This window comes from Callorhinus ursinus, unplaced genomic scaffold, assembly GCF_003265705.2.
Source record: "Callorhinus ursinus isolate GAN/ISIS: 27379988/994484 unplaced genomic scaffold, GSC_fseal_2.0 scaffold17, whole genome shotgun sequence".
Classification (NCBI taxonomy): Eukaryota; Metazoa; Chordata; class Mammalia; order Carnivora; family Otariidae; genus Callorhinus; species Callorhinus ursinus.
The window spans coordinates 40,309,524-40,330,892 of NW_027397079.1; the positions used below are offsets into that span (position 1 = coordinate 40,309,524).

At 47.5% G+C, this 21,369-nt stretch overlaps 1 protein-coding gene across 10 annotated transcripts in view; it reads left to right on the forward strand.

Moving 5' to 3' along the window:
* Positions 1-21,369, forward strand: part of CSGALNACT1 (chondroitin sulfate N-acetylgalactosaminyltransferase 1) — a 333,772-nt gene extending 312,403 nt beyond the window's left edge. For 9 of the 10 annotated variants that reach the window (XM_073902605.1, XM_025885941.2, XM_025885937.2 and 6 more), the window contains 4 exons: positions 7,409-7,587; positions 8,459-8,553; positions 17,132-17,213; positions 19,469-21,369. In XM_073902605.1, coding sequence (XP_073758706.1) covers positions 7,409-7,587; positions 8,459-8,553; positions 17,132-17,213; positions 19,469-19,758 — 646 coding nt within the window. In that variant the 3' untranslated portion in view covers positions 19,759-21,369. Of the gene's footprint in view, positions 1-7,408; positions 7,588-8,458; positions 8,635-17,131; positions 17,214-19,468 lie in introns of those variants that run through there. The other variant, XM_073902606.1, reaches the window with a different exon arrangement.

Genomic DNA, 21,369 nt, shown 5'->3' on the forward strand with positions numbered 1-21,369 from the left:
GGATTGAAATAGTAATCAGAAAATTTCCCCTAAAGAAAAGGCCAGGCTCAAATGGCTTCCCTGCTGATTTCTACCAGTCATTAAAGATGAATTAATACCAATGCTTCACAAACTTTCAAAATTTGGAAGAGGAGGGAATACTTCCCAACTCATTCTATGAGGGCAGTATTATCCTGATACCTTAACCAGGTAAAGACTAAGAAAAGAAAACTACAGACCAATATCCCTTATAAATACAGATGCAAAGATCCTCAACAAAATACTAGCAAACTCTATCCAGCAACATATAAAAAGGATTTTACACCATGACTAAGTGAAACCTATCCTAGGAGTGCAGGGTTGACTCAACATACAAGAATCAATCAATGTAATACACAAAACTGCATGACCATCTCTGTACACACAGAAAAAACATTTGAAAAAAATGGGGATTTACTTTATTCTGGATATTTCAGATAAGTGGAATCATATAATATGTGACCTTTTGTGTCTGGCTTTGTAACTTACAGTGATGATTTCAAGGTTCATCCACACTGTAGCATGTAACAGTAATTCACTGCTTTTTATTTATGCTACTGTAAATGGGATTACTTTCTTAATTTCTCTTTCATTGTATATAGAAACAACTGATTTTATATGTTACTTTGTATTCTGAAACTTTTACTGAATTTATTAGTTCTAACAGATTTTTGGTGAAGTCTTTAGGGTTTTCTGTATATAAGATCATGCCATCCACAGACAGAGATAATTTTACTTCTTTCTTTCTGATTTTGTCATATATGGCCTTAATTATGTTGAGGTACATTCCTTCTATACCTGATTTGTTAAGGGTTTTTATCATGAAAGGATGTTGAATTTTGTCAAATGCTTTTTCTGTATCTTTTGAAATGATCATATGATTTTCATCCTTCATTCTGTTAATGTGGTATATCATGTTTATTAATTTGCAGGTGTTGAACCATCCTTGCATCCCAGGGATGAACCCCACTTGCTCATGGTGTATGCTCCTTTTAATGTATTGAATTTGGCTTGCCAATATTTTGTTGAGGATTTTGCATCTGTGTTCATCAGGGAGATTGGCCTGTAATTTTCTTTTCTTGTAGTGTCCTTATGTGGCTTCAGTATCAGAGTAATGCTGGTCTTGTAAAATGAGTTTAGAACTATTCCTTCCTCTTCAATAGTTTGGAAGAGTTTGAGAAGGATTGGTATTAATTCATCTTTAAATGTTTGGTAGAATTCACTCATGAAGCCATCTGGTCCTGAGGCTTTTATTTGTGGGAGATGTTTGATTATGGATTCAATGTCCTTGCTCATTATTGGTCTGTTCAGATTTTCTATTACTTTATGATTCGGTCTTGGGAAGTTGTATGTTTCTAGGAATTTATCCATTTCTTCTAAATTATCTAATTTGTTGGCATATAATTGTTCACAGTAATCTCATGAGATTTTGTATTTCTGTGGTATTAGCTGTAATGTCTCCTCTTTCGTTTAGGATTTTATTAATTTGAGTAACATCTCTTAAATCTCTCTTAGGTAGTCTAGCTAAAGTTTTGTCCATTTTGTTTATTGTTTCAAAAGAAACTTGCTGAAACAGAGTTGTATAAGCTGGCTTGTATAAGCTCAGAATCTAGAAAATTCTAAATTATTTAAGGTGCCTACTATGAAAAGCTGCTTGAGAATATGTTTAATTTTATATTCTTGACCATACTCAAGTATTTTCAGTAAGTAGAACTCATAAGCAATTTCAATATTTAGAGCTGTTAGATTTAAAAATTTTAAATTATAATATGGGTGTTTATGTAAATTTCTAAAGTATTTTTTTAAATGAAGCGTTATTGTGGGAAGTGCCACATTAAGGGAATTTCCTTGTAATGGTGGAAAGAAGCCTGTATGAGAATAAATCACAGGAGACAACAAGATCTTTTATCATTTTCAATCCGGCAATTCTGGGAAATGCAAGTCATTTAGAGAAATTAAATCTCCAGTAGAAACAGTAGCTTTCTGAGGTCATTATAACGTCTAGCAGAATAATTGTTTATAACTTGGAGGAGTCCTTGTGCACCAGCCTTATTATATATAAGAGGGAATTGAATGAGAAACTTGAGAGTTTCATCAGTCAATAATACAATTCAAGAAGAAAAGAAGAAGAATAGTGAGCAATCATGGGGCCTTTTGGAACTACATATTCTGGAGTCATAGTAGGAAATTGCATAGTATCGAATGTAGGGACCTTATTCTGCCATGAAAAGGGCCCGCTTTCCTTACCAGGCCATTACTTTAGGCGTGCCACTAAATGTTACATTTCTTTGTATGGATAAATTAATTATTTCAAACCAAATTGTATCTCCTTTTTCTCAGCTCTCATTTTTTCTGTTATTTCATATTTGTCATCTTTCTAAAAGCATGGGTTTATGTCTGTCCTTAGGAGTCTGTTGGTTGGAGACTCTTGCTGATGATGTATGGGGGGTTCCCCAGTACCCACCTGAGGGAAGAAGGAGGAATTCTGGGCAGTGCCCCCCAACAGTGAAGGTCTGAGATACACCTCAGCTTTTCCTGTGGATTTACCCCTCGATTCATCTGATGCTTATTGATCATCCACTGTATCCCTGCGTGTGCCACGCACTGCAAAGTGCCACATCATCTCTGCAGATTAAGAAAGGGGGGTGGCAATCCCTCCACCAAGATTTACAGCTTGCTAGGTCATCCAGTATGTCTGTACAGGCAAAGGCACAAGAATGCACCGGGCACGGGAGGGCGGAGGGAGGACTGGGCAAAGTGCTTGGGAGCCCAAAGACGCCACTTCAGTTTGTAGCAAGACCTAAGAGGTGGTGGCACTTGGCGCCTGGGTGGCTCAGTTGGTTAAGCGACTGCCTTCGGCTCAGGTCATGGTCCTGGAGTCCCGGGATCGAGTCCCGCATCGGGCTCCCTGCTCAGCGGGGTGTCTGCTTCTCCCTCTGACCCTCCTCCCTCTCGTGCTCTCTATCTCTCATTCTCTCTCTCAAATAAATAAATAAAATCTTAAAAAAAAAAAAAAAAGAGGTGGTGGCACTTAACTAGGGCTGTGAAGCCTGGATTGGAAGGAGAAAGTACATTCCAGGAGGGACCCTGGTGCAGAGGCAGGAGGCACATGGCACACCAGCCATGATCATCTTCTGGACGGTCACTGTGGGATGGGGGGCCATGGGCAGAGGACAAAACAGGGTCTTAGCCTGTGTACCTCTGTGGCCTGCATTTTTGGGTTACAGCCTCGTGGCTGTGTTGGGTGCATTCCCAGACCCCCTTGGGGCGAATCAGGGTTTTGTGTTGAAATGTGTCCTTGCTTTTGCATGGCCTCACCGCCCCTTCGTCCTCTGTTTCATACACGGTGGAGCAGGGCTGCTCCGGCCTAGTGAGCGAGTCCCCCTGCCCACGCAGTGAGCAGCATTTCTGAGTGAAGACAGGGGACGTGTTGAGGGAGGGGCCGGGCGATCCAGCAGAAGCTAGTTTCTCGTCATTCTGTTGTGGGCTATGCTCCAGAGCTGATGCTGATGAGTTTGAGATGAGAGGAAGGTATCCACTGCCGGCCCAGATGTTTGACAGTGTATTAATCTCTCTGCTCTGGAAAAGAGAGAAAGTAACGTTGTTCTGATTCTTTTTCTGGTGTTTCCAGCTCAGCCCCCTTTCTTAGTAGAAAATCCTTGTTAATTATCTGAGGCCCTTCCTGGCAGCAGAGAGGAGAGCATGGGGCTCCTCCAGATACCGGTCAGTTATAAAACGTGCTTGGGTTGAGTGATCGGGAGGGAGGACAGTACTATTACCCATCTGCAGATAGACTCACAGCTGAGCGCAGTGACCTGGCAGCCACGCCGGGAACTGCGGACGGATGGCAGAGTTAGCCCTGGGCCTTCTCCAACACCCATGACTGGCTAATGGTGCCTCCTGGGCCAGCCACTACCCTGTCCCCGCCCTGCCTCTGTGTGCCCTCACGTCCAACTCCCTGAATCAGCTGTCACATGTGTATGCTGGGAGGCCGGCAGGAACCACGTGTCTCCTGTGTCTCCTGCTGGCCAGCACTGGTCATGGTGGATGAGCTGGGTGCGGCAGGGTTCTTTGCAGGGATTGGGGGGATGGGGAAGCAGAGGCTACTGGCGCCACGTGCGTGTGGGCCCCCATTGGGCAGCGGGACTGCGGTGCAGATGGGACAGCTGAGTGCTACACCCTGCAGCTTTGTGCATGGCCTGTGGGCGCACTGAGAGTGGCTTGGAAGTGCACATTCAGACTGGGTAGCGCCACAGATAGAACGTGGACCGTCTCATCCTTGTAGAGAGCTTGACTGAGGAGAAAGGAAGCAGATTGCCTTTTATATTAGGGCCAAATGCAGGGTCCCTTGGCATCCATTTTCCTGAATTCTCTTTCTCTAGAGGAAACACATTGAAGCCTAGAAATGGATGTTTTAAGACTTGCTTAAAAAGTTCTTCCAAATTAAGGTCTTCTCAAGCACTAGGCACGGTGTTCTCCTCAGCCCTGTTCCTGGTGGTCCTGAGTGACAGACAAGCTCAGACCCCCATCTTCCTCTCTCCCGTCCCCTTTGCTGCAGCAGAGCAGTTCAGGCCAGGGTTTGGGGGATTTAGGGATAGAACAAACTAGATTAACTCACATCTTGGGTAAGGGTGTCCATCACATTACCACTCTGCCCTCTAAGTTTGCAGTAGTCAGCTGTCTCAGGGGTCAACCACATACAGTCTTGTCATAGCTTTAATGCCTGATTCCTCAGTTTCTAAGGCCGCTTTGTGTTCTTAAGTATTCAACATGACTTAACTTCTGTAAACATTTGATATATATATAGACAAAGGACCGTAGGCTGTTCCAGGAGGAGAACTGGGCAGTTCCTTTAACACAGCATATCCAGGAACTGCATCCCTCTTCCTTTGGTGAAGGTTGCTTGTTGTTGGTAGATCTCTAACGGTAGATCCTGGAAAACCTCTTGGAGGAGGCACCTGAATTACGAGTCAGATACAGCCTGAAGAAGGAAGGCCTTCCTGCTCTGCCGACTAGCTAACCGATATCCCTGCGTTCTGGGAGGGTCCCAAGGGTATGGGCCTTGAGACGAATCAAGAAAGAGACCCAATACCGGCTGTTAGAAAAAGATGAGCCCCAGGATGTGGCTAAGTCCTGTGAGACCTGGCAGTCGGCTCCCTTAGATGAAGAGGGGAAAATCCAGGTGCCTCTCAAGGGTGAAACCTTCCTGAAAACTGTGCAAACAGGTCAGGGAGAAGTGGGGTGAGTTTGACCTGCCAGGGCAGGGCCGTGGAAGCCTCCAGGAGATGTGAACATGACTGCAGGGGCCACTCTCCACCTGCACGTGCATCTGTGAGTCAGGGAGGTAGCCCTGTCCTCACCAGGGGCCAGGCCAAGCGCTGAGGAGGCTCTGGAACATGACTTCAGTGCTGTTCACAGAACATATGACCTGCGGCCACCTCCCCGGAGAGTGCAAGCAGAGGAGGACCCCGGCACACGCAGAACCGTGCTGAACTGGATGCAGAATCCCAGAAAAACAGAATTTGAGGATGGAAAGGGCCCACTGGGCTCCACCAGATTTGCAATGAGGAACCAGAGACAAGAGAAGCAAAATGAGTTTCCCTAAATAGATGAGAGACGGCGCTGGGATGAAAGCCATTCGTCTGCTGACACGCTTTTCCACACACATCTGTTGAGCACCTAGTGGGGGCGGGTGTGGCTCTCGGCCCCGGATCCAGGTTTGCTGATGCAGACACCAGGGTTCTTCTAGGCACCAGGCTTCCATGCCTCAATCGAAATCTGAAAAGCATGTCTGGCTGGCACTGGACTCAGACGAGGTTGGGCCCACAGATTCCCAGGATAAAAAACCCAGCTCAGGCCCAGATTTTTTTTTTTTTTTTAAAGATTTTATTTATTTATTTGACAGAGAGAGACACGGCGAGAGAGGGAACACAAGCAGGGGGAGTGGGAGAGGGAGAAGCAGGCTCCCCTGCTGAGCAGGGAGCCCGATGTGGGGCTCGATCCCAGGACCCTGGGATCACGACCTGAGCCGAAGGCAGCTGCTTAACCAACTGAGCCACCCAGGCGCCCCTCAGGCCCAGATTTGAAAGAAGATGTTATGTCAGGGAATGGGGAGCAGAACCAGTTCTGCTCAGCTGGTTACATGACCCGGTACAAGCACAACTTCGCATTTGAAAAGCTTCTGACTCTGTTTTTGTGTTGACCTTCCCCCAAGAGAGTTACGCAGAATAGAGACTTTGAAATGGAAGTGGGCTTTTATACTTGTTTTGAATACATCAAGATGAGAAAGGCCTTAGGAATGGGGAGTGGGTGAGGGGAGAGCCCAGGCTGTGGGAGGAGAGGAACCATTACGATAAGATGGGTGGCGTGAGTGGGAAAAGGGGGATTTGCCAAGCAACCCCCCCCCCCCCGCCGCATAGGCGGGGTTAGGAGCTGAAATAGGACTCAGAGTTGTTCTCTAGTTCTGTCTGGCCGAAGACAATCCCTGTCCCTCTAGGTACAACATGAATTCCTGGAACTTCTGCTCAAGACATGCCCCATTTCAGAAGTTTCTGCTGTCCCTGGGAAAGAAGAGCAAATGAAGAAAGGTGTTGCTTGGCTTAACCATCACAGGCCTCGGCATCCTTGCCTGGGCTGAGGACAGTGAGAGCTGATGCTTACAGACTGCTTTATGCTCTTGGCAGCGTTGATCTAACTAATAACTCTGTGAGGTAGTTAAGGAAGGTGTTTTTATTCCCATTTTGCAGATGAGGCAACTGAGCTTCTGGGAGAGTAATGGGCTGGCCTAGATCACAGAGTTAATCTATAGGAGAGCCAGGTGTGGCATAGCCTTCGTGATCTGAGTCCAAGTCTCGTTTTCCTACCGTGCTCCCTTGCTTTACCTGAAGGTGGGGAATGAGTCCAGGTTTAAATCTGTTTGGGGCTAGACATACATCAAGACCATCGTGCCTGGTCTCCAGTCGCATACAGATGAGAAGACACTAGGTGGGGCCGTTCCAGTGTGATTTCATTTCTTTGGTCCAGTGGTTTCATTCAGGTGGCTTGGAAGGCACGGAGATCGTCCTGGGTTCTGTTCCCCTAGTCTCCACTGGTTCAAGTTTCTCTCTCACAGAGAATATCCATTAGCTATAACAGTGCAGTTTTCACTGTGGGGAAATTGCTAGAGAAAGAAGTAAGTTGAAGTAAGTTGGTGTTAAAACTTCACTGAGTGTTCTTGGTACCTTTAATATCAGTGAGTTTCCAGTGAGTCTGGGTCATTCCGTATCTTCTTGGTAGTCTCAGTGCCCTCGTGGTTACAAAAACTATGGGCCCTGGTCTTGTGTTTTCCAAGGGATTCTGTCCGCCTGGGTGCATGAGCACATGAATGACTGTATCCAGCCTTCCCTTTTAGAGCTGCCAGCTTCAGGAACTTTACCTTCATCCCACTGAATGGAGAGTTTTCTCGGGGAAAGGGACTTGATGTTGGAGCCCGCTTCTGGAAAGGAAGCAACGTCCTTCTCTTTTTCTGTGATGTCGATATCTACTTCACCGCCGAATTCCTCAATACATGTAGGCTGAACACACAGCCAGGTAAGGGTCTCAGGAGTCGGCTCTTCCCTTTCTCTCCCCCACGGTGGTGTTCGGCTCTGTCACACTCGCACTCATTCCTTCACAGTTTCCCTCTGATGTCCTGCTTCTGTACTGGCCCGATTTTACTGCCATGACAAAAAAAAAAAAAAAGGAAAATCATCTGGTTTGATTTCTCCTTTGATGTCAGTGTGGGCCTGTCAGCCACCATAATTCTGGGACTTTTCATCCTAAGTTCCAGTCTGTAACCCCTTTCCCATTTTCAGCTGGGATGTCAGCCCTAGTGAACATCCATGGGAGAAAGTGTGGTGGGAGGGCAGGGGCTGGAAAGCTGTCTGAAACTAAAGGGAAAGGAGTGGCTGTGGGCGCGTACTAAGGGAGAAAGGGCTCGGAGCAGAAAGAACCCACAACAGGAAAGTGATTTTCATAGAGTTTGACTCGAACCCAGGTTGATATTCAGCTGATAACTACTGTTAAAATACAGAAGCTCTTCCATGTAAGCTGGTAAAGAGCAAGTACCCTGGGGTCCCTAAATCCACTCCTGCTGCCTGAAGTCACCCTGGCCCCTCTGGCCATCCTTTGGACTCCCACAAGGGGGTGGGGGGTGGGCACCAGAACTCTCTCTTACGCCCGCCAGAGCCACCCACCGACTGTATTTTGAATACCACTTCTGTGCTAGGAGGTCAGAGATATTAGAGAGTCTGTCCATGTGGTCTGGGTGTGCAGAACTTCCAAGATCTGTTTTAGGGCTGAGTGATAAGAAAAGGAAAAGTGGATGCAAATACCTGGGCTATTTCCGAGGGCTGAATATAAGTGAACGAGCCTAATAGTTTTGTCTGTTGCTTTAAGTGAATGTTTGTTTCCTGGTTTGCAGGGAAGAAGGTATTTTATCCGGTCCTTTTCAGTCAGTACAATCCTGGCATAATATACGGCCATCACGAGGCAGTGCCTCCCTTAGAACAGCAGCTGGTGAGTAATCACCCCGCAGGTGCCTTCGCGTGGCTCTGTTTCATGTCTTTCATTACCAGGGGTGCCTGACCATGAGTAAAGGTGAGTGGAAATCTCTGGATTGATTCCCATAGTAATTTTTAAGTTTGGCAGACGTTCTGGCCCTTGCTCCCAGCGCCTTGTCCATTAAAAGTGCTTGCAATATTTAAAAGTGGAAAATAAATAGAACAGTACCTTACAGAAAGGTAATTTCACACCTTCATAGTTTTCTTATATGGTTTTTGGAAACTAGGATTATTGCATTATGGATGCAGCACATTTTCTCTTTGTTATTACAAAGCTCCCAGGTAAGAAAGGTGACAGATGGCAAACAGAAGCCAGAAAGGGGTGGCTCACCCCAGGTCACACGGTGAGTGAGTCAGTGGGGGACCAGATCCAGTGCCCGTCCCATCATGCCGCCATTCCCACATATCACAGCCCCTCTGGGACATGGTCACCAGCAAGGTGGCTCTTAAAGGAACGTTGGAGGGGCTCCTCTGCTAAGATCGTGGGTTCACAGGTCATGGAGAGTGGAACCACACAGACACCAAGGATCTCCGTATGCTGAATGGTTTTGGTGGTGGTGGTGGAGGTAGTAGTGGCGGTGGCGGCAATGAGCCCATTTAACAGAGAAGCAGTGCAGGCAACAGGAGGATGAGGTAAAGCCAGGAGAGGGTCTCTGTAACGCGTGTAGGCTTGCCCTTCGGAGATGAAATTCCCCTTTATTGTTGTCACCCCCAACTTGGACTCTGACCTTTTCCTGCAAAGAGATCAGCTGGGTGTGTCTAAAGCTGTGTTCCAGCTCAGGCTAACCATCAGGAGACAGCTGACCTGGGGCTGTCTGTTCTTCATTGCCTTGAGGGTCTCTGTCTCGAGGCAACGCTGTGTCTCTTCCCACTGAGTACGTCTTAGGGTGGAGAAGGGAAATGTGCTGTGTGAACATGAAGATGGGAAGGAACCAAGTCTCTCTCTCATGCTTCTGTGCAATGGGAGAGTAAATTGATTTTCATTGAAAACATGTGTTCTTTGAAATTCATTCGGAGGACTGATTCTGTCTTTAAGCTTCCAGAAGTAGCAAAACCTGTTCTCTCTGGCCCCATCCCTCCAGTAAACCTCTGGCAGCTGATACAGTGATCTTTTCCAGAAGGTTTCAGCTTGGGTTCTGTGAGGTTGGATGAGGTTTACTCCTCACCCTTCCCAGCATGGTTTCCCTTTGGGCCCATGCTGCACGATATGGTAAAAATATAGTTCTCTCTTCCCCCAGTGAAATTCCGACACCACAGATACACTGAATATCTGTTTATGTAACTATGTGTATGTGTGCTGTATATGTCAATACGGTAAGAGTTTTTCATTCCCCAAGAATCAGTTTTTATCTACTTTAGGGTGATACCGCTTCTGTTGAGACACAAACCTTCTTGTTTCCTTTCCATGAGTTCTAAGCTTCCACTAGGGTTTGAGGGGCAAATGGGATACAGGATTTATTTTCTTTCAACCAATCAGAATATAAATTCCTTTGGTTTTAAATAAAGTACTTCTTTACATTTGACATCAAATGTGATTAATGTTTCAACTTCAAACTCATAAAGATCTTATTTACTTGCAAGGAATTCTTTTCATTCCACACTTTAAAAGTTTTATCCTTTTATTACCATTCCTGCAAAGAAGCAGGTGCAAAGGGAAACTACAAGTTTCCCTAAGCCAGTTTCTCAGATCCCCAGGATTAATGGTCAAGCAGAAGCAGAACTCAGATCGCTGTGTGCGTAGCTAGAGCCTCAGAATTCTCCTGTAACTGGGGACATTTACTTCCAAATATACCTTAGAGCTTTTCTAGAGCATGTCAGTTTGCTGTTAGGGTTCAGTATTCATGACGAGTCAGTCCAGAGAAACACAGCAGCTGTCTCTGAGACACAGGAGGTTCTCCATCCACAAAAGGAAAATGTTGATTATGTTTGTTATTGGATGCGCCATTTCTGGAGCCCTTGCTGCCTGCAGAGAACTGGACTGGACATTCTAGAGGAGTCAGAGGAACTGAAAGAGTTTCATATGCTCGGGAGTGATTGGGGAGGAGGTCACTTTACTCTCTTGTTTTTGTAGACTTGCCCAGGATCATACAACCAGCTAGTAGCAGAACTCAGGCCCAAAGCAGGATTTCCTTACCCTAGTGCAGTGGAAGCAGATTGGCTTAGGATCTAGATGAGGGCTGAAATATAAAGGAAATGATCTGACAAAAATTCCAAAGGAGAACATCAGGCTACAGAAATTAATTTAATGGAGACAGAATGTGTAGGTGCTGAGAAGGTATAAAATAAGAAGAGATGGTTAGGGATGGTAAGTTAGGAGAAACTTCCTAGCAAGGGTTCATTTTGGCTCGGTCCTGAAAGATCTGAGATCTATAGATATTCTTGAGAGCCACCCCTGGCTCAAGGTAGAGGGAGAACACACGTCCAGAAGGGAGCTATGACAAAAGTACTCACAAGACAAGTGTTCCAGCAGCCCTACGAATGTGACCTCATTAGTCCCGGGGCGGGTCATTGCTTCTCAGGCTGTGGCCACTGCTGTTTGATAACACTTTGTCTTCAGACTAAAGCCAGAAGCCACATTCCTGGTGTATGTGTGTGTTTGTATGTGTGCGTGCATTCAGACTACTCGTTTCTTTACTTTTGAGTACAGACCATTAATGATTAGAAGTATGTGAAATCATGGGATTTTATGCTAACATTCAGTTTCTTGAGTTGTAAACCTGAGATAAACCTTGCTGATGCTTTAATGTAGAAACAGCTCAGAGAGAAAGGAATGACTCTGATTTAAATAATTATTAACTTTAGATATTCCACTTTCCTAGTTCAAGCCTTGTTCATACTGGGGCCACTCCTGCCTCCTCCGTCTATAGACCCTTTCCCTCCCCCTATCATCCAGTCTTTCCTTCACCTTCTTTCCAAAACACAGATTAATCCCACTTTAAATCATCTTTTCTGGCCTAAAGCCAGTGGTGTGCTAGTAAATGTGTAACAGCCCACTCTCTGAGAAAGGAGGGGAAGAAAAAGCCCTGATTCATTGTTTGCCATTTTCCATGCTGTCAGTACCCTCACCGTGGCCTGGGGAGGCCCCAGAGTGACGTCACTGGATGCACAATCCTGGTGAGCTGGGTGGGGCGGGCTCCATCACAGCCCCGCAGCCTTGATGCCTTGTTGGGGTTAACTGTTCCCCACGCTGACTCTGACACTGGTGACCGAGGAAATGGCTGCAAACGCCAGCACCTGGCGTGTGGTCCCCACTCGACAGATACCCCACTCTGCCGCTCTGCCAAGCGAGCATACCTGCCCCGCCTCTCCGTGTGCTGACCTTCCCCTCCGGGCCCTCTCCTCACCGGGAGATGCCCTTGCTGCCTGACACCTCAGTCTGCCCTGCATCCCACCCATCATTTAAATCCAGTGACTCTGTGCTACTCTGTCCAGTGTGTAAATGGTGTACTGACTCCCGTCCTCACCCTCTGTGATTCTATACCCTGCCTGTCTCCCCCCTTCCAAGAAGTATTTTACCGCTAATCTGCATTTCAGTTTAAATGTCTAAAGCTTGCTGACTGGGCACAGCCCATCCTTTTAGTCTGCTTCTGTATTTTTGGGAAGAAGGCACTCACTGAGTACCAAGAGTAGTATTAACAGATGCCATCCACAGCCTATCGGAAGCCAGCATGGTGCCCGCTTTCTTTCGTGGAATAGCCAGTAAGGTGGAGAGGCATTATTATGCTCGTTTCACAGATGAAAACTTGAAGCTCACAGGCATAAGTCACCGCCCAGATTGCTGAGTGAGTGAGAGGGTTGGGAACTCGGGGCCTGCCCTGTGTGATGGGGTCGGGGCTGAGGATGCTGAGTGGCAACGACAGGTTCTTTGGCCTCAGAGTGCTTCAAAAGACACTTTATTCTTTTTAAGCAGATACCAATAAAAGAAGACTTGGGGGAAAATGTGGGTTAGTACAAAGCTTGCAGGAGGTGGCTTTTGAGTCCATTCTTAGACCAATTCTGTGAAAGCTTGTATTTCTCAAGAAATGGAAATGGTCCCAGCAATCCTGGTGTTGGTCTGGGCTCAGCCACAACTGGCTGAGTTAGCTTGGCCAAGTCATTCTACCTCCACACTATAAGGCACATGCATACCCCATGCAGCCTCCCTCCAGGCCCCGATGATAAGGAATGTACCATGTGGGGGCAGGGGGCACCCAACCCAGCCACCAAAGCCCTTGAAGCTTAGGGTGTCTGCCGCTCACAGGCAGGACTGGCTCCGTAATTGGCGTGGCCCAGTGCACGATGAAAGGACAGGGCGCTGGCTCAGGAATTATTAAGAATTTCAAGAGCATTAAAGCAGGCAGGGCTCCGTCTGAGTGTGTGGGGCCTGTGGGCCACACGGGGTATGTACCACCGGCGTTTCTCATGAATGTGAGCCTGGACAAACACAACCTTGGTGCTTGGGAGGCTCTCTTTGATTTAGAGGAAATACTCTCCCTGAGTATTTGTTATTTATTTTATTTCAGGGCCCAGATTGCTTTGCGGGCGCTTGTCCAAGTCCGCACCATTAAACCAACAGGCGCTGACTGCCTCCCAGCTCCCCGTGCAGCTGCAGGGCGCCGCCTTCCCACATCTCTGGGGAGAGACGCTGGTTTGTGCTTTGTGCTCTGGTCCCGATAGAAAAGAATCACCCCCGTCACATGAATCGCCCGCAGAGCTGCGAGTCTGGAAACTTCCTGTGGGAGAGCGGGCTTGACAGCTGTCCTTTGTGGTGTGTTCATGCCCTGCAGGGCTCTGCCGCGATCTAAGGTGGGGAGAGAGCGGGCTGCCAAGAGTTGAGAGGAGGCCAGCCCTCGAGAGACATTTTTAAAAGTGAGGATAGCACTTAAAAACAGATCGGCGAAATTCAGGACAGAAGATGTTTTTCTTTGAACATACAATCTTTATCTGAGGGTTTCTTCCTCCTCTGTTGTAGTAAACATCATTGGTGTGTATCTTTTCGAAGCTTGAACAGAGCAGTGGAGCTTCTCATGCCTGGAGCCGAGGCTCTAAGCAGGAGAGCCCTCTGCTCAGAGCCCAGAAAGGTGAAAACGTTTTTGTCTGTGCGTCCAAAGCCACACGATGCTTAGTTTTCTCACTGGAATTCCTAGGCCTTCGCTGAGCCGCTCAAGAGTTCCCTGCTTGAACCATGTCTGTTTCCACTGACATGGAGCCCTCTCTGCCCTAGGAGTGCTCCTCATTCTCTCATTGGAGAAGCATTTATTGAGCACCTGCTGTGTGCTGGACAGTGATCTGGGGGCTGTGAATGAGCCCAAGGCCCTGGGCTTATGTTCACCAGTGGTGGTAGGTAAAGACAGAAAAGAGAGGAACAAATGCATCAACAGGATAATTTCAGAGAGCTGTTAAGTGTTATAGAGAAAATAAACCAGGTGACAGGTTAGAGAGTGACATGGTGGTGACGGGGGTGGAGGTGTGTGCTGACACTAGCTGGGAGGGTCAGTATGACTGCTTTAGGGAAGTGACATTGGAGCAGAGCCCAGTGGTGAGCAGGGAAAAGGTGACCCAGGTCAGGGATCTGCAAGTGTCCAGCCTTAGAGACCTGTGAGCCCGGTGTGTTCTTGGGGCAGAATAGAAGGAGATTCTGCATGAGGGGAGGAGATGGATGAGGCAGGCAGGGGTCGGGTCACATAGGACCTTTGCAGGCTAGAGGTTTTCTCTGGGTTTTATTCTAATTGCCTTAGCGAGAATTGCAATTAAAGCCCCTGCAGGGTTTTAAATTGGAACGTGCTGTGATCTGATGTGTGCTCTAGAGCGCTCACTTCCAACGAGGCTGCCGGTCGCGGGCATGGTGCCAGTGACTCAGCCCAGCTGAGGGTGATAGAGCCTGTCAGAAGTGAACCCCCTCTTGCCCTGACGTTCTATGCCATGGGTAGGGTATGATCAAACCTGCTTCCACCAAGGGCTCAGTCTCAAGGAGCATTTCAGATAGTGGCTTTTTCTGGCTTGCCAACTTAAAAGCCGACATTAATAAGTGTTTATAGAATGCGTTCCCCAGGGCGCCTGGGTGGCTCAGTTGGTTAAGTGTCTGCCTTCGGCCCAGGTCATGATCCCAGGGTCCTGGGATCGAGTCCTGCATCGGGCTCCCTGCTCAGAGGAGAGCCTGCTTCTCCCTCTCCCTCTGCCTGCCTCTCTGCCTACATGTGCTCTCTCTCTATCTCTGTCAAATAAATAAATGAAATCTTAAAAAAAAAAAAAAAGAATGCATTCCCCAGCTCATAAATCAGTTTGTATCTGTCCCACTGTCCCCAGGTGAGGGTCACTCTACCTTGTTCAGTCTTGCCGGGCACTGCATCCACAGCCCAGGTCTGGGGTCACCACCTCTTGCAAATCCTTCTTGTCTTTCCTCCCAAGCGCTGGCCCATTGTGCTTCCTGTTTGGAGCATTCTTGTTTAGATTCCATATAGACCTCAGCCAAATGCTTGACATTTGGTTACTGGCCCTTCTCTTTGACTCCATTTTTATCCAGAAGCTTAGAGGCCTTGTCTGTTTGTGTCCTGGCCAGCAGAAAGATACTAAGCTAGGAGCTGCAACAGAAACCGTGTACCTGGTATGAAACAAACTGTTCTTTTTAAAAAATGACTCAGTAGAGATTTTCCCAAACTTTCCTTCCCTGCAAAATCTTTCCAGCTGATACTAATGAAATTGCCTTGTCACTTGGGAGATAGTGTGTAACAGGCTTTTGTTCCGAAGAAGCTAACTGACAAAACCTCTCTCGGTCCTCACGCTCCCTCAGCAGCCCTGACGCACGCGTCAGTGCAGGCCATGTCTGTGAGGAGGTTGTAGTGAAGATAAGATGGTTTCGTGGATTACAGAGCAAAAGAGTTTTTAAGTTCACAGTCCTTCCATGAGCCATATATGGAATATAACCGAGGCTGTGATGGAGATAACTTGGAACTTCGGGGAGGTGGGAGAGCAGTGAGGATAGATGTTTGGATGGTAGAGCTAGAAAGAGACCTTAGCGGAGATTTAGCTCAACCTCCTCTATTTTATTTTATTTTATTTCTTTTTAAAAGATTTTATTTATTTGAGAGAGAAATAACGAGAGAGAGCAGGAGCGGGGGGAAGGGCAGAGGGAGAAGCAGGCTCCCCGCCGAGCAGGGAGCCCAATGTGGGGTTCAATCCCAGGACCCCGGGATCATGACCCGAGCCAGAGGTAGATGCTTAACCGACAGAGGCACCCAGGTGCCCCTTATTTTTTTTTTATTTGGGGGGGAAGGGCAAAGGGAGAGAGAGAGTCTTAAGCAGACTCAATGCCCAGTGCGAAGCCCCATGCAGGGCTTAATCCCAGGACCCCGAGATCATGACCTCAGGTGAAATCAGGAGTCGGATGCTTAACCGACTGAGCCACCCAGGCGCCCCTCAACCTCCTCACTTATAGGAAAGGAAGTAGAGGCTCAAAGAAGAGTGAAGGACCTGCCTGAGGCAGAAAAGCCAGCCAATGGTCAGGTTGGGAGGAGACCCTGGTGCATCCCCCCTGCTGCACACAGTCTCTGATGAGCAGCAAAGGGAGCCAGACTTGGCAGGCAGAAAATGCAGAAATCCCAGTGGAGGGGGACCTGCTTCGGCCTCCCTTTCCCTTCCCCGAGAGGTGACTTTCTCCACTGAGCACCTCTGTTAACCTCAAGAATGAGAAAGAACTATTAAGGTCTCAAAACAAGCCCCAGAATTACCTCAGCCAAAAAATTAAACAAATGTTTTAAAAAGTCTTGCTGCTTTAGCAAATGCATTGGAAAATTACTTGCAGAGTGAGAGACTGAGCAGGACCAGGTCTGCTTTTGGAAGACAGTTGCTGCTTGGACGGCCTCTCGGCAGCCCTGTAGCCTGGCACCACCACAGATGCTTTTGGGCGCAGTTTGGTTTTAAAATAGCTTAAAGGTGAATGGACAGAGACTTTCTTCAGAACCTGGACTCTTGGTGCCCTTTACCTCGGCGAGTGAGAGTTAGCAGAGCCGAAGTAACACACTGCCTTCTCGGGTTTTCTTTTTATTCCCTGAGGGAGTCCTGTGTGTGCCCTGTGCCAGAGCAGCTGAATTCCGAGTTGTTCTCTCTCCCTTTTCTCCACTTCCTGAGCCCTTTGCTGGCTCGCCGCCTGGCCCTGTGTGAGGGGCCGAGGCCTCTGATTCTCTCTGGCGCTGGTGTCGGGCCAGACACGTAGGTGGCTTTTCCATGGCGCTGCTCAAAAACTTGCTCTCCTGGTTTGTTTTTGAGTGTGTGTGTGTGTGTGTGTGTGTGTGTGTGTGTGTGTGTGTGTGTGTTTTCATGCCTACACCCTAGAAACATTCCAACCAGACATGCCAAAACTCACAAGGCCCATTTTGGAACTGGTGAGTTCAGAGTATTCCTACCCGGTGGAGAGGACTCAAATCCAGCTGCGTTTCCCACACGGTTGTGCTGGCTCTTTATCAGTGGGGGGCCGGGCCCCCCATGTAGCAGTGCTTACATGAGTGTGGGAATACGCTCTACTTCTGTCCACTCAAACGACAGTGCTTTCCCTGCAGGTCATAAAGAAGGAGACTGGATTTTGGAGAGACTTTGGATTTGGGATGACCTGTCAGTACCGCTCGGACTTCATCAATATAGGTAAGTCGGAGGGACTGGCCCCAAGCCTGCACCTCTGCTGCCGCCCAGAGGCCGTGAGCAGCCCAGGAGGGGGCCGGGCAGGGTCCCAGGAGTCTGACGGCAAAGGTGGTGCCATTTCCTAAGAAGAGGCCGTTCCTCTTGTCAGGGACCTGGAGGCTGGACCAGGACGAGGCTTGGGAGTGGGCGACACACAAGCCCCTCTAATCTCCACCAGACCCTCTCGGTCACCCCAGATGTGGCACACAATCTGAGGGAAAAGGCAGTTGTTGCAGAAAGGCAGCTTCGAAGCAAGTCTCCACCCCTCCACCCCCACCCCATGCCTCCTTCTGACCTAGTTCTGGCTCTGGTCCCTCTCCTGCAGAACATTCTGGGCCTCCACAGTAGCGGGATCCACTGGAGAAAAATAAGGACAACATGGGGATTTTTGGAAAATCACATATGGAAAAGATTCAGATTTCTCTCTGCTGAACCTGTGAAAATTCCAGATACTACTTCAAGCTCCGACTGAGTGTATAGTCACTGTCAACACTCACACACCCACCCCCCCACACACACACACACGGGTTCCCAGAGCACTGAGAGGAAAGGCCTTTTAGGTTGCAGTTGAAGAGACCAAGGGCAAAGGGACCACATAGCAAGTGAGGGATGTTGGAGGAGAACAGAGCATTTCCTGTCCCCCTTGGAAATACCACCCCTCTTCCCATAGTGGTACCTACTCATGTGCCTCAAAACAAACAAAATTATGGATTCTACTTGACTAGGATCTGAATGAACAAGCCAGAAACTTTGATCTTGGGCTCAGGGGCTCAGAGTAGACCCTGGCTTGGGCTCAGGGAAGCTCCGCCCTCAAAGAGCATGGAGATTTGCATCCCCTCCCCCATCTTTCTTTCTAAAGCAGGTTTCCATTTCGAGAAACTCTGTGTTTCCTTGCTCTATGTACAGGGAAAGATTATTTCATGATGGTGTATGTTTATCAAATTTGAATTTATAATTGGATTTTCCTAACGATGGGGCATGGCTGCAGTTGAAACATGGGGGGATGGTAGGCTGGTGAGGATGCTCTTCCTCCGTGAGCCATTGACATGACCTCAGAATCTCTGGGTCACATCTGGACCCCGGTCATTCTTTGCCATCTGGTAATTATTTGTAGGCATCTTACTTTTGCTCCGTCTATTTACTAAGTTGTAATGATACCGATGATAATAAATCAGTTACAGCTAAGCAAGTGCTGCCCCTTACATGACTATCTCATTTGGTTATGACATCTAGTTCACTTCAGGATAAAGGAACCACAACTCAAGAGAGGTGACGTGGCCGAACCAAGACGCAAATTCCAGACCCCTGACTCGATATCGTACACCTGCCCACCATGGAGTGGGGGGGTGGGAACATCACTTGCATACAGAGCCCAGCCGTGGGCAGGCTGCAGTTTTCCCTGTGCGTGAGCCCCGCTTCCGGGCCCAGTGACGGCCTTGATCAGAGCAGTGCAGCGTGGGGGCTCCGTGGGGGCTCTGGTGGAAGGTGCTGAGGATGACTTCACTATTTCTTGTAGGAGTTAAATAAAGCTCCTAGGTGAGAAAGGAACAATGACAAAAAGGGGCCAGTCTTCTCTGGTTCTGTTCGGCTCACAGTGGGCTTTAGGTTAAGAAAAGACATGGGGCATCTCAGTTTACAAAGGTGAGCCTTGAGGGGCCCGTTAGTCACTTTGGAGGAGTCCACCGTGAAGCATGGTGAGACCAGTCCCTTAAACATGTGTCACGTCACCGGCCTGGGGCGGCCACACAACCTTCGGGACCATTTCAGTCCATGAAAGGCAGAGTGTTCTGTGGGACGTAATTTTGTTCACTCTGGGATCCCGTTGCTCTGTCAGGCAGCAAGCCGCTGCTTCCCTTGGCCTGAATGACAGGAGGCCACGTTGGAACAGATGCAAGAGTTTTCATCCTGGGGGCTCAGGCTGCTCCTTCACCTCGCCGCTAGCTCATGAAGGCAGGTGGGCGCTGGGAAGGAATGCTCCTTGCGGTCTTGGGATCTCCAGGAGTTGGTGCCAGCTGCCCCTGCCGCGGAGTTCTCTGTTCAGGATTTCTGAATTCTCTTTCCCGGATGGACATGCTCCTCGTTCGGAGGGGCAGTAAAGCGTCTCCCCTGGATGCTGCCTCTCTGCGTGCGAAGTGCTGTGCTGGTGCAGGTGAGGAAAGCCGGTCTAGACCGGGAGGGGGCTGCACGGCTTGGTTCAGCGCTGTGTTCTCTCCCGACAGGTGGCTTCGATTTGGACATCAGAGGCTGGGGCGGAGAGGACGTGCACCTCTATCGCAAGTATCTGCACAGCAACCTCATCGTGGTGCGGACGCCTGTGCGGGGGCTCTTCCACCTCTGGCATGAGAAGCACTGCGTGGACGAACTGACCCCCGAGCAGTACAAGATGTGCATGCAGTCGAAGGCCATGAATGAGGCGTCCCACGGGCAGCTGGGGATGCTGGTCTTCAGGCCCGAGATAGAGGCTCACCTTCGCAAACAGAAACAGAAGACAAGCAGCAAAAAAACATGAACTCCCGGGGCTAGATCTGGGGAGACCTTTTATTTTTTCCCTTTTGTGATTACTGAACACGTGGCTGTGACAAGGAAAAGATTTCCCTAAAGGGCAAAAGAAGAATTCAACTGATTAGTAAAAGAGAGGAGCGGGGAGAGCCTCTGATTTCTCTCTGCCTATTTGGCTGGACGCAACAGGAATTAAAATCTCCCACTTTGCCTGCAAAAGTAGCCCAAATGCATCCCGAGCGGTGTCTGACAAAGGCAGAATGATTGTGAGGTTATAAGCCCGATGGCGTGGAGGTTTTGATTGTGTTTACAGCAAAGTGAGCTGTTACCTTTTGTGCTTATTGAAATAGTCACGAATTAAGACCAGTTTTATCAAAGTTCTTTGGGATGAGAGGCAAGCCCATGTCTCCCCCTAGGAATGATTACATGGTAGGGCTCTAGTGCCCGGAAGTGCTCGTGAGATTCGGAGATACACTCACAGCGATCCTTGCGAGTATATTTAAGCAAAACCAAATGGACTCGAAAAAAAAAAAACTATTGTGTCATTTCCATCCAAGATTAACCAAAAATAATCTGCTCATCTTTTTTATTATAGTTTTAACCATCCCCATTTCTTAATTTTATTTAAAAATGCACTTTTTTTTGCTTATGAGTTATATTCTGCTTATTTAATTACCAATTTGCAAGCCTTACTAAGAGAGCACAAGTTAGCATACATTTTTTATATCTTTTAAGAAGATACTTGTAGGTGTATTATGAGAACTTTTTGTTCAGATCGAGCCCCATATCCAAGGACACACCAAATGCTGATCCCATCAGACACTGAATGTCAGACCTTTGGTCATGTGGAAGGCATGGTGTGGGGCCACTGATCATTGAGACATAGAGATACTTTATCCAAGAGTATTTCCCAAGAGGAGCAACTGAACACTGGAGGGAAAGAAAGATATGCTTTTTACCTTAACAGAAAAGGAAATTCATTCAGACTGGTAATACCTTGATTTATTCAAAAGTCAGAAAACACATTTTCTCCTCAGGAGAACTGGGGACCACTTTCTTAGCTGTTTAAATAAACCAAAGTATACTGTGTGAACCAAACTATCTTTTTTCAAAGCAGGGTGCTCTTCCTGGCTGCTGGCTTTTATGAAAAGAAATGCAGAAAAATGTATTTTGTGAAAGATCACTCCATCTGCCAGAGTCAAGTGGGATGGAGGATTTTGCTACACGTTCACCCACCCCCATCTAGGGGAAAGTAACTATTTTTTTAAATGAAACAGTTCTACTTAGTCGCCAAAATGCTTCTGAAAATCACATTTTATTACAGTTTCCAACTATTTAAAAAAAATACAGTTAACATTGAGTGGTTCTACATTCATGTGAAAATTATTTATTTATTAGCCAGCACCAGATGCATGAGCTAATTATTTGTGATTCCTTGCCTTCTGTTTGCCCACAGTCAACTCATTGTTTAAAAGCCTCAAGAACATTCAAGCTGTTGGTGTGTAAAAAAAAAAATGCATTGTATTGATTTGTACTGGTAGTTCATAAAATTTAATTAAAACACAGGACATGAATGGAAAGTGGCATTGGACAGCTAATAAAATATGATTTGTGGATATGA